General features: G+C 40.9%; 1 protein-coding gene across 4 annotated transcripts; it reads left to right on the forward strand.

Moving 5' to 3' along the window:
- Nucleotides 1–1380: 1380 nt before the first annotated feature.
- On the forward strand, nucleotides 1381–13128 carry LOC105024412 (D(1) dopamine receptor). Of its 4 annotated transcripts, none has more exons than XR_829045.3 (4): nucleotides 1381–1789; nucleotides 2249–3437; nucleotides 3604–4143; nucleotides 12891–13128. XR_829045.3 is itself a non-coding variant. In XM_010894347.3 (3 exons), the coding sequence occupies exons 2-3, from the start codon at nucleotides 2724–2726 to the stop codon at nucleotides 4060–4062; spliced, it is 1173 nt and encodes a 390-aa protein (XP_010892649.2). In that variant the 5' UTR covers nucleotides 1381–1789; nucleotides 2249–2723; the 3' UTR covers nucleotides 4063–5121. The 4 variants fall into 4 exon arrangements, 1 of the variants encoding a protein (XP_010892649.2); XR_829046.3 differs by having other exon boundaries at nucleotides 12946–13128; XR_002196661.2 differs by lacking the exon at nucleotides 12891–13128 and adding an exon at nucleotides 4681–5121.
- Nucleotides 13129–13335: the final 207 nt, after the last annotated feature.

Below are 13335 nucleotides of genomic sequence, written 5' to 3' on the forward strand. Positions count from 1 at the left end.
AATGTAACCATTTTGTAGACACTTGTAATAAAAAAATGGACCTTTCACTTTTCCTTCTCCTCTCCTTCTGTTAGCACCCATTTTCCTCTGCACAATTTCTCAAATATTCTCTTCAGCAACTTTAGCAAGCAGTTATGGTTGTTTATAAATGACAGATCGGTAGAAACAAGAACGAACATCTAAGTTTGCATAACAAAACGCGGCAACTCTTTTTGGGCGAGATTGAGCAAGCAATCATTTGAGGCAGGCATAATAACGTGATCTTAAAGTAAGCATAAGGCACACACATCTCAAAACATTGAAAGTAACCTTTGTGTCGGCAAATGCTGGTCATTATCATGATCAAGTGACGACGTTGTCAGAAAAGCACAACATTACTGTCGCCAATCTTGGCTAGCTAGTGAAAGTGACAGCTTGTCATCTCACAAGAGAAACACAGTCATTTGCAGCCACACAACTTTTCTATGGTCTGACCTACGAACTGAACCGGGCAATTAGTTGTCTAGTTAGCAATTGCAGTTTGCATATATGAATGAAATCGGAAGAAACATCTAACTAGTTAGCCGACTACACAGACTGAACAAGCAACCATTCGAACTCCACAGCTGATGTGTTCACCTACATAACCTAAGTTATCACAACAGGGTTGCTGTTGTCATCTAAAAGATAATACCAACATTTCACAGCATTAAATATAGACAACACCAAACATATATCCACAGTGTATTTGATACTCACCGCAACATCATTATTGCTTTCAATGAGCAAGGACGTTCCCAACTTCATATCACCAAACACAGAAACAGCCTCTTCAAAGTCATTGCCACTAGCATTTTGAGTAAAGAAATTATAAAAACAGCAAGACGTATTTATCACATAGATTTTGTGATATTTACACAAATATTGTTGTTTAAAAAAAAACAGCCGTCTGCGGCTGCTACGGGAATCTAAAGGAAGGCCATCGACAGCCACTATGAGATCTAAAGGGTTACATAAGGACAGTGATAAGGAACACAGGTGAGGGCAATAACAACTAACAGATGCCTGTATTCTAAATCAGTTGCTGGAAATTGATTTTACCAGGTTGTAGATGTCACCATCTACATTGACTGCCATTTAGAATTCTGCTTCCTGGTTTAGTTAGCAATTAATATATGATATTTTTATGAGTCTATGATGTTATTCCAAAATATTAAATTGTTTTATACCAAATGTCATACTAAATCTTTCAAATTAGTTTATTATATTTTGGCAGTCATTTTGTAGGTTTTCCTTCCTGCTTAGATTTCAACTTTCATTTCCCTTGAGGAATGTTTGTACCATATTTCATAACTGTATCTGTTTCATCACATTTCTAGGCCTGGGACTAAACCGGGACGAGGGACAGACCGTACTCCGAGAGCACATGATAAAGCGCTGCTCCGCAAACTGCGTGTTTCTCGGGCGCAGAAACCAATGTCCTGGAGGTTAATCAACTGTCAAATCTAATGATTCTTCCGCTCTGTTCGTCAATCGTCGTTGAACCGTCGTTATTTGATGGTCTAAAGTCAAGACATGTCGGAGGTCGCAAGCAATTATCCCATCGATTTTTTCTTCTTTGTCATGGATGGAATTGGTGAAAGTAATCTGCTGCTTTGATGATTTCCTCTAGCTTTCCAGAGAAATCTCAATCCGAGTGGTCAAGTTATCACGGAAATTGATTAATAATGTTTTCCTAAAATCCATTTCGTTTTGAAGAGGCGAAGCTGCGCATGGAAATAACGTGGATTATATTGTACAGAATAAATTGGTGAGTAACAGCTTATTGGTATGTTTATTGGATAGGGGATTTTTGTTTTAACACACTTATTTTCACAAGATATCTTGGCATGCAAACACCAATACTAGGATTATAGAATCAAATATCATTTTTTATAAAAATTAGAAAATATAATACAATGAAAGATAATACAACAGTGGGAAAAGAAAAGTGAGTATAATTTATTGACAAGCCGAGGTTTTTGGAAAAGATACATGATGCCACAGTCCGATCCTGGACTGGTGCTGCATATTATGGTATGTTAAAGTCACAGTAGCTAATTAAAGAAATCGCACACAATATGATTATCATTCAAAATAGGGTAACTGTTAAACAGATACTATCAAAGGGAAAGAGCAAACCTGGTAGGCCTACTATTTTGAGAACTGCTATTGTGTAACACTTCATGATTTGACACTGATGCAATGTTATTCCTCTTTTCCTCTCCAGTGCTTGAAGAGTCAGCTCAGTCTGCCTGTGAACTGTCCACCTGTCTGTCCACAGGACATGTGTGGTGTAACAGACGGAAGGATTCTCTCATCCTGCACTGAGGCTGGAATAGGGATAAATCCTACTATGGAATAGGAGAAACAAAACATCTGTAGTATCCCTGTGAGAAAATATGTTCAACCCTTCACCTCTACAGGACGAAGGATGTCAGAAGTGATGCAGAATCTGGAAAAATGTCAAACCCAGAGAGGCTGCCAGGAATGTATTTTACCTTGTTTTTGTTTATTATCACGAGATTCAGTGAAACAAAGAATCAATCAAAAAAGAACATGTTAATCTTTGGAGGAGAGCGAGAAAAACAGGAGATAATCTTACTAAAAGCTTTCTCTCCGACACAACGTTTCTTCCCGCTATGAGCTGATTTACCCTTTCCCACCCCCTGTGCACACACGCACGCAAACTCACTCACACAACAATGGATCTGCTGAACTACACCAGGGTCTTCACGGACAGTGACAGAGGACTCTTATTGGACGAGACCGACTCCTCAACCCGCATTCTGACGGGCTGTTTTCTCTCGTTACTTATCCTCTCTACATTGCTCGGCAACATCCTTGTGTGTTCTGCCGTCACCAAGTTCCGTCACTTGCGTTCCAAAGTCACCAATTACTTTGTGATCTCACTGGCCGTATCCGACCTCCTGGTCGCTGTCCTAGTAATGCCGTGGAAGGCTGTGACAGAGATGGCCGGGTTCTGGCCGTTTGGTTCGTTCTGCGACACCTGGGTGGCGTTCGACATCATGTGCTCCACTGCGTCTATCTTAAACTTGTGTATTATCAGCGTTGACCGCTATTGGGCGATATCCAGCCCCTTCTTCTATGAGAGGAAAATGACTCCTAAAGTGGCGTTTGTGATGATCAGTGTGGCCTGGATGCTCTCCATTCTAATCTCCTTCATTCCTGTCCAGCTCAACTGGCACAAGTCCCATACTTTCACCTCTGCCTTCACCGCCCCTATCGGCCTCCAGGACTCCCCAAACTCGTCTAATCCTTTTGGGGGTAACAACACGTATCAGACCCCCCGGGAATGGGACAACTGTCACTTCAGCCTGAACCGGACATACGCCATCTCCACCTCACTCATCAGCTTCTACATCCCGGTGATCATCATGGTGGCCACTTACACCCAGGTAAAGTGTTATTGTTTTTTAATTACTTCCCAAGTTGCATCCTCTTCCTTTACATAGGGCAATGCTTTTAACCAGAGTCCTTTGGGCCCTGTTAAAACCTAGAACACTGCGTAGAGAACAGAGTGCCACTTGAGCTCCATACAAATCATTGTAATTCCACATCCAGATCTACCGCATCGCCCACCGTCAGATCAGCCGCATCGCTGTCCTGGAGCGTGCCGCAGAGAACGCCAAAAACCGACACGACAGCATGGGCAAAGGCGGCTCCAGCATCTCAGAGTCGGAGAGCTCCTTCAAGATAACGTTCAAGCGGGAGAGAAAGGTGCTGAAGACATTGACTCTGATCATGGGTGTGTTCGTGTGCTGCTGGCTTCCCTTCTTCATCCTGAACTGCATCGTGCCATTCTGCGAGCCGCCACCCTCCGGTGGAGCGGAGGGCTTTACATGCATCAGCCCCACCACGTTCAACGTGTTTGTGTGGTTCGGCTGGGCGAACTCATCCCTCAACCCCATTATATACGCCTTCAACCCCGACTTCCGCAAAGCCTTCTCCATCCTTCTGGGCTGCCACAGACTCGGCCCCGGTGCTCACGGCATGGACACCTTCATCCTAAATAAGAAGTGACTGACGAAGAAACTCTCTCGGACGGGTCGGGCACCTGCAAGATTATTGGGGTCGTCAGCCGGGAGGAGTGTTCTATTCCAAGTGAGTTGGTCCCGGCTAATTTCCTAGTTAAGTGATCAGAGAAGAAAGAAGCTTAACAGCTTAGCAGGGTTTGTCTCAGAGGACACGTCCAGCTCTTTGATTTCCCGGAGCATTTTGGGTCATAGCTACTAGATGCATTTTAGAAAGTTGGGAGAAATTAGTACACTCTAAGTGGTACATTCTAAAGGGATAGACCATTTGTGATGCCGATGTGATGCAGACAGAGGCGATGGCGCAGTGAGTCAGAGCCCCTGATTGGGCATTGATACAGCGACACAGTGTCTCTGGGCTGTGCAGTGATCCAGTGAGTCAAGTGACTTCGGACTACAATGCCCAGGGCCACAGAGATGTTATAGAGCTGAAGGAGGGGGAAGGATTAAGATAGTGAGTGTTCTGTTGTATCATGACAAGGAGAGGTAGAGGTGTCTACTATCCTTTCAGATGTATAATCCAAAGACCAGGCAGGCATGAGAGGTTAGAGACAAACCAAGACATACTGTATTTATTTACCATATAAACAAGATAATTTATCCACAGGTGACTTACAAATTGCTGTACTGGATCAGCTCCAAGGATTGATGTCAATACTGATAAAACAATGTGTATGCATTCCTGTGAATGTCAAAAAGGACACTTTATTCAGTAAGTCAGGAGATGTATTGCTGTACCTCATAAAAAAAAAAAAACATACGTCTGTTCTCTTGCCAGCAGTGTGTTTTGATTTTGATAATACAGTCCACACTGATACAGGGAATGCTTAACAGAAAAATTGCTTTAATGACGGTAACAAAATTCAGTATCAGCCTATCCCATAACTAACAGCAATGTCATTTGGACTACCATTTAATTATTTGGCCACTGGTTTTGCCTTATTAATGAATGACTCATATTGCATTGTGTCCTGTGCTTTTTCCAAAACAATGCCAGGTGGCCGGCTTTTAAATATTCAACCTTGAAAAGGAGTCAGAATAATTGTGGTTTCATGCCTTAATTTCTCATATTTCCCTTCATTAACTAAAGGTGTTAATTACAAAGGTTTTTAAATGTGTTGAAAACCTTTCATTGTCCTGAAACAGACATGAGCCCAGAAAGGGTTGCTCCCTGATGGAATCCTATTCCCTGTATAAGTGCAACATTTTGCCCAAGTGGTGCATTATATAAAGAATACTGTATCATTTTGGGTGATCCCAGTGAATTTTTATTGAAATGTTTTTTAAATTATGCTTTTCTTTTTAACAGTATTTGATTGCACACGAGTACAGCAGTGAAACCAATTATTTTTATCTCCACTCAGAAACACGTGCGTTTTTGGTTGTTTGACAGTTTACATCTGTTTTCTTTTCATCATATGGCCTCTGTCTGTGCTATTTTTATTGAGGGTTTCATGGCTATAACAAGCGATGTTCGGGGAATTTTCAAAACCACATGCCCCTCAGCCTGTGTGGTGGAGAATAAAAAAAATGTGGTACATACATCCACCTCCACACAAGCAAAACATTTCTGATCTGCACAACTTGTCATGTAGCATCTATGTACAAGGTTCTAACCATGCAATGTTCTTGGGTTCGGGGCAATGGTTTGGGCAGAGAATGGTTTTAAAGTTCTGGGGCCATTTTCACAAAACATCTTAAGGCTAAACGTAGCTCCTAACTTGCTGATTTAGGAGTAACTCTTAAAACAAATGGGCTTGTCTGTCCTAACTTTAGGAGTCCTACATTTTTGGTCTAATCATTAACACCTACATTTTTATTTTATTTGAAATATTTTATTTATATTTCAATATGGCAACATGACACGTCATTGCCATGATGAATTCACTGACAGAGACCTCTCCCCTATCGGTCAATCACAGTGGGCATAGTAAGTAGGCTTGTTTGTGGAACATGACATCATCCATAACAACAGGGTCAACCCCGCCCTTTCTCTTAGCTTAATATTTGTTCCAATTCCTTAGTAAAAGTTGGTCTTAGCAGCTTTGTGAATAGGTTTTAAGAGTAAACTCTTAGCTAGAAACCTTTAGTGCTGTTGTTTTGTGAATACGGCCCCTGAACATCAGTGAAAATTGTAAAAACACAACAAATATCTATTGCATTTTCATGTTGTTGTTTACTTTAAATGTTTAGGCAAGCACACTAAGGAGTAGAGAAGGAGATAATTATGGGGAAGTGTCAAATTTTTCTCAATGTTGCTACAATGGACACACTGCTGAAACCTGGAAATGCTGCTTGTAGATTTTATTTTGGTTTATTATTACTCAGGTCTATGCCTGATCCACACTGAATATGATTGGAAGCTCTGTATCCCAACGGTCTATGTTCTGTTTCTGTAACCCTAGGCAGTTTGTCATCCAGCTCCTGGAGAAGTCACTAGTCTTTGGCAGGCCTTTCCCTCAATACATCTTAATTTCAAGAAATAGTGAATGGAATTCAAAGCAATAGTGATATGCGGTTTTGGATGCCAGGCTTATCTCTGAAGCAATTGGAATACCTCAACGAGTATTAAACCTGATGAGAGGAGCTCTCTGTCTCATTGCCAAAGCCTCTGTCATACTGAACTGTAGACAGTCGTATGCGTACATGCCAAAACTCAAATACACACACACACACACACACACACAGCGGAGGAGTGTCAGCAGTGAGATGGAAGTTGTGTCCAGTGTTCCACTGAGGGCTCAGAACTGTCCTTTCCTCAGTGTCATTAGAGCCTTCCCCAGTGCGCCAGAGGCAGTGTTAAGGAGACACAGCCAGGGGATAACAATTAATGTGACTGACAGCATTAAGAGTGAGGGCAAGATCCCTGAAATTAACTAGGGAGGGAGAGAGGGATGGATGGATGCAGGGGTACATGAATGGAGGCAGGCGGGCATAGATGCTGAGAGAGACAGATTGGTAGAGATGGAGGGAGGCAAATATCAACTAGTCCAATGACACTGACTGCATGTAGTTTGAAGAGTTGAGTGGTCTGCTGGTTTTGGTTGAATAGGGGAGCATAAGTTGGGTCAGGATGCGTCTTCTCCAATAGTTTTTTCGTAATGTAAATCTATGAAAATGTAAATTGTCACCCATTACCTTCCAAGGTAAGATGCAAACTTGCCACCACAGATACGACCCAGCGATAACTGCAGTGGGAATACATCACTGGTGTATTGAGCAGTGACATACTGTACTCTAGGATGTCTAGGTTCAGGGGTCGAAGGACGCTTCTGGCCCCATACATAAAGAGTAGAGAATTGTGACAAATGTTCAGTCTTTGTGACTAATGAATGATTGAGTAGAACTACTATTAACTAGTTATTGATCTGAATAAATCTGACTCCATAGTTTGTATACGTGAATCAGTGAATATGTCCATGGGTGTAACATGGGTTTGGTCTAGCACAAAAGAGCTACTTTTGACATGAAAAGTAGTACAGTATAATAAAGCAGCAGTATTATTGATTTTTAACCTCCCATTTTGAGCTGGATGTGTAATATACATAACCTAAACCCATTTTGGCTTAACAGTGTCAAATCACGGAATGTATCTTCAATAGGCCTTAACTTGATTTACACAGTAAAATGCAAATGAATGCAGAAAACAGAACTTGGACTCCAAACTGTAAAGTACATAACACTAGGTCTACAGCATTACTATTGGTCTGCAGCCCAATAAAAAAAAAAAACTTTGGCTTGCAGATGCAGAAATGTACATGCTCTATATCATCTTTCTCTAGCCGTGCTGGTTTTGGCTGAGATTAACTGCCCGGTTCCACTGATTTAAATGCACTGCTTCTACACATTAGCATGAGTTTATCTTATGAAATGGGTACTATATCACAAACAATAGCATGATTAAACAATACACATCTGCAAAGCACAGCAACACCATTTGAAATTAAGCCAATATAGTATTAGCTAGCAGGTGCAAAATATTTTCTGTTGTAGCATGCCAATTGGTCATGGTTTCATACCAGGTCCCAGTCGTACAATAAACCAATATGTCACTTTAGCCATACCAGTAGTGAGTCAGTGTTCATGCTAGCCTTGTTGGAACTGCTGGAGCAAAGAGGTCTTGTTTGCACTGGCCTCTAAAATGTCTTATTGTCACGCCTTTTTTGATTTTGAATCCATACAAATACTAGAGAATATCAGGAACACATAGGCAACAGGTTTGTGCTTCGAAATGAAGCGTTCACGCAGGCCCGGCGCCAGGATGAAGTGACTGAGGGGGCTGAAAATAAAGGCGAGGGGGCTTATGTTTTTTTGGCAATTTTTCTATTGAGTATTTAAAACTTAAAACGGGGAGGGGGAATTCAACTGAGGGGGCTAAGCCCCCTCTTGTTCCCTCGTAACACCGGGCCTCCGTTCACTACAACTAGGAGTCAGCGTACAACCCAAGAAAATGGCACATTATGCCAAGCGGAGACAAGGGACACCCACCGGTGCTGACACCCCGCAGAGGAGACGCTGCTCAGCCTCCATTTCCTGGCTTCCTTCTCTCCGGTGTGTGTTCACAAGCTTGTCAACAAAACTGACAAATCAGCTGCACCAGAGTTTTAAGTTCTCATATTGTATTACATTTATAGGTTGTCTATTGCTGACAGGACCATCTGACCAAGTAAAATGCTACTGTACATATAATGTAACCCCACCATTGAAAAACAGTGATGTATTCATCTACCAATGTTTACTTTACTTTATTGGAGCTATGTCAGTCTCTTCCCAAAACAGATTGACAACATTTTTGTCATAATAATATTATAAGTAAGATTTGGTTTACAATCCATCATAAAGGTTTGGAAAGTTTTTAGGAAAACATCACAGAAGATCATTCTTTGATGGCAATAACTGTGATATTCTATGTGGAAAATAACATTATCATTGGTGATGTTCTTTCTCCCCCAGTCTGATTTAATGGATGTTCCAGTCCACTTTTTTCAGTCCTATCCACTCTTCCTAGTCTTCCTGGCACTGTCCACTCTTCCCTTTTTTATCCAGTCATCCTTGTGCAATCCACTCTTCCCGGGTCTGTCCACTCTTCCTTGTGTCCACTCTTCCTTGTGTGGTCCATTCTTCCTGGTCCTGTCCACTTTTTCTGGCTAACCTATTATGTTGTGGCTCCTCAATGAAATCAGTAAATTCATCTTTTCCAGTAATTTGATTAATGGAAAAAAAACATATATTGCAAACAAACTAAAAGGTTTATGAAGTTATAAAGTCCTTGCAGAAAATATTGCAGTTTTAATTTGCAGTAGATGTGCAATATCTGCAGTTGAAGATGCAGTTAAACCTTAGTTTATATTTGCAAAATATTTTCTCAGTCACTCTGAATAATAGCATCTTCTGCATATCTAAAATTACAAATTGGAAATGACATTAGCAAGGGTTTTCACCAAGCTAGCTAACACAGCTAATGTTCTAGCTACCTAACACAGCTAATGTTCTAGCTACCTAACACAGCTAATGTTCTAGGTAGCTTAATTGTTTTGGATATTAGAGTCCAGAATTAATATGTATGTATTGCATATCATTTTAATTGTCAGCTTGAACAAGTCTGGTAATTCTCCCTTGATCTCTTCCATTTACCGGGTGTTTTGTTCACAGAATTATTACTCACTGTATGTTTTTGGTTTATCGCGCCATTCTCTGTAAACCTGAGAGTTTGTGGTGTGTGAAAAGGCCAGGAGATCCAACAACCACCACATCTGACACTGACAATTGCACCATGGTCAAAGTTGTTTAGGCCACACTTCTTCCCCATATTTGGTCAAACAAAAAACTAAACCTCTTGACCATGTATTGAGTTGCATCCACATAATCAGCAGTTTGGCTATTTGTGTTAATGAGCAAGTGTCTAGTGACTGTTTTAGATAAGAATTGTGGTATTTCTCCTGAAAAATGCATTTTCTGGAGAATTTCTCCGTAAGCATATGCATTTTCATCTCATTCTTAGCAGCATGCACATATTATATAGCCATTGCTGTAGAGGTGCGACAAGTAAAGAATGCAGATCATGCTCCAGGAGTTGAAGATAGATGACTGAAAAACTGGGAACAAGGAGAATTTGGACAAGAGTAGAACACATGATGTCTTGAATCACAGCCTATTCACTGTTTAATGCACTGCTTTTGACCAGAGCCATTTGGACCCTGTTCAAAACTAGTGCACTTTATAGGAAATATGGTGTCATTTGGGGCACCCACAAGAATAAAAATGTAATTAAAGAGTTAGCATTAATCAGTGTTCCACTAAATTAACTATGAATTATGAACAGTGATGCAGCTAGAGCCATTATAAGTGCCATGAAATGAATGCATTTTTAATAGCTGCCAGGACAATGAGATAGAAATTAACACACAGAGAATGACATGCAAGGACTAACACACATGCTCATACTTTGTTTTAACTATCCTTTACCAGATCCAAAAAACTGTCTTCAATATTGTTACACCAAAAACCTAACCATAACCATAATTCTAACTCTTATTCCAATTTAAACTTTTACCTTAAAAGAAACCCAAAGCCCAAATTTAATTTTTCCTCACAATTTTCTCATTCCACTATCCTTGTAGGGGTTATGGTCTCCACCAGAACAGTAAACATGAACACACATACATGCACGGATGCACGCACACCAGACACACACTTGGCCTGAATGCGAAGGGACGTTGCTGTCATTCTGATTGGTCTACAGTAAATCTGGAGGGAGGTAGAGATACAGATAGATATATGGAGTGAGGTGAAGACCGAGATTAGTATAAAGAGTGAAGTAGAGATATATGGAGTGAAATAAAGACAGAGACCAATATGAAAAGTGAGGTGATTTCAGGCTGATTATGGTAGCAATTGGAAGACCTGAAACCCAGCAAGAAAAGCAAGACAGAAGCAGTGGAAGAGAGCTGAATGGAGAGAAAAATGTGTAGACAGACTAGAGAGAGGACAGGAGAGGTAGAAAAAATATCATCACATGGCGAAAGAGCAAGGGGTGTAGACAGAAAGTGGGAGACAATAGAAATTAAAGAGAAAGTGGACTTTTTGCCCCATGTGGGAAGCAGCAACACAATAACAGATGTCCCGCTAACAGGAATCAGAGCAGCCATCAGGCAAACTTTCCTATTACTCTCTCAACTAGCCCCCTATTCCTTAAATAGCACACTACTTTCGAAACGGGTGCACTACTTTGGTGCACTACAAAGATGATAGGGTGTCATTTGGAACTCAACCCACAAATTAGTCTACTGCTGTAATTCACAGAACCACTTCCATGGCACAGTCAAAAGCTGACCCGGAGGCCCTGAACCCTACTCTGTTCCCAGGCACATTTTTCTCTCTTACTTACTGCCTATCCTCCCCGTTACTCCCTTAATTCCATTCTGTCAATCTCTTGATTCTCTCTTTCTTTCCTCCTTTTTTCATGTCCTACTTGTCTCCGCTTCTTTCTGCCTATCTTCTCTACATCTCTTTCTCAAGTTTTTTTTTTTTGATGCAGAATTTTATTTTGAAGGTGCAAAGAGCGAGAGAGAAAGAGTTTGCCATTGTTCACATGAGAGAGAAATACTCTCATGTTATGTTTGGTGCCGTCCTACAGCATGCAGCACTGTGAATAACATAACTTAATCAGAACACTGACCTCTGTTACAGAGACACTGACATGCAAATTAGCAAGCTGTCTTTCTGCTTTCTCTGCCTCTAACCTCCTTATCACCCTGTCTGTGGAGATAAGGACCTGTTTGATGTATTGGCCCAGTAATTGTTCCTCTTTGGTCAATCAACGTATGTCATTGAATCTGGATAATGAAGACCCAGTCACAATCGTGTACACCATATATACACCATATATATATATAGTGGGTGTCCCAAATGTCACCCTCCTCACTATACAGTGCACCACTTTTTTGCCAGAGCCATCCAGTTCACCAGTGAATTAAGAGTGCCATTTGGGACCGTGGCCGGGTTGATGAATAGCTAAGTGGGTGCAAATGAAAGACAATAATAAATGAGTGATTGGTGCTTTTAGTGAACAGACATAATCATTTGTCAGACCGGCTAAACGACAGATTAGTAAAAGATCCAGTGGACGCCTGGCAATGGCAGGGACTGAATGATGATAAGACAAATTATGCTAAACGTTATGCTGCCATTGTCAGTTAGAAGTGATAATGCTAATGCTAATGAGCCATGGCTGAGGTTTGAAGCAGGGGGTCCTCTAATCCAGCTAAGCCCCGCTCAGCATGGGGACTGAGCAGATATCCTGGGTGTTGTGGTGGTACCTGCCTGCCCAGCTAGCATCGTACTGTGTGTGTGGCTGCACATAGGAATGAGTGTATCAGGGACAAATTGAGACTGAAATGTCACCTTGAACACCATCTGCTGAAATGTCACATTAATTGTTTGCTTGTGTAAACTATCTTCTGAAATGCCTTGTACATTAATACTAATGGTTTACAGCAAGGGAAAACTTTGACACTGGTTTTGACAGGAGCCTAGTTTGTGCAGTATAAGCTTAGAAGCTTTTATTGTTGGAAAAAAGCACACGCCCCCTTCATTAATGACACATCCATCCTAAAAGGTAGAGAACAACATACTTTTATCCAGTCCCTTTAGCACATGAAATTAAATTAAAACCCCTGTAGCAACCCTTGGAAGAGTTTTGTATTTGTAAGTCTGTGGTCTTTATTCTGAATATAAGTTGGTATTCAGTCTTTAATTATAAACTTCAATTATGTTGCTACTTTTCATCTGTCTCTCATTATGTTTTTATCCTGTCAGGAAATAAAAGGTGCATCTAGTCTAAACACTCAGCAAATCCATCCCTGTCCCACAGTGACATGTAGACTCCTCTCTGGAGGTCTGGAAGCCGTCCAAAATATCCATCTCGTAGATGAGGAAGGTGATTGGGACAGCTGCATGTTTCCTGCCCTCTGATAATCAACAGAGAAACACAACGAGGAAGTGGCTCTGCCCATTAGGGTGCTTGGAACAGAGCCCAACTTGTGATTGTAAAAAAAAGGTATATGTTTTGTTATATGACAGATTATGTTACAATTTATGATGAAATTCTGGTAAATGTGTTTACAGTTTCCTGTTTAAAAAGATATTGTGATAAACAAGCATCAGTTACCTACTACTCTGCTTCAGAACGCCTGTTGCAGAAAAGGCAACAGTATCTTTAGATAAAAAAACATATGTTTGTAAAAGAATAGTCCTTACATAC

The sequence above is a fragment of the Esox lucius genome, chromosome 4 (assembly GCF_011004845.1).
Source record: "Esox lucius isolate fEsoLuc1 chromosome 4, fEsoLuc1.pri, whole genome shotgun sequence".
NCBI lineage: Eukaryota > Metazoa > Chordata > Actinopteri > Esociformes > Esocidae > Esox > Esox lucius.

What these genes read in the sequence shown, in the direction of transcription:
- LOC105024412 (XM_010894347.3), top strand. Translation starts at nt 2,724, where the DNA reads ATGGATCTGCTGAACTACACCAGGGTCTTCACGGACAGTGACAGAGGA. An exon ending in TGGTGGCCACTTACACCCAG is followed by an intron (nt 3,438 to 3,603) that starts GTAAAGTGTTAT and finishes TTCCACATCCAG; the next exon opens with ATCTACCGCATCGCCCACCG.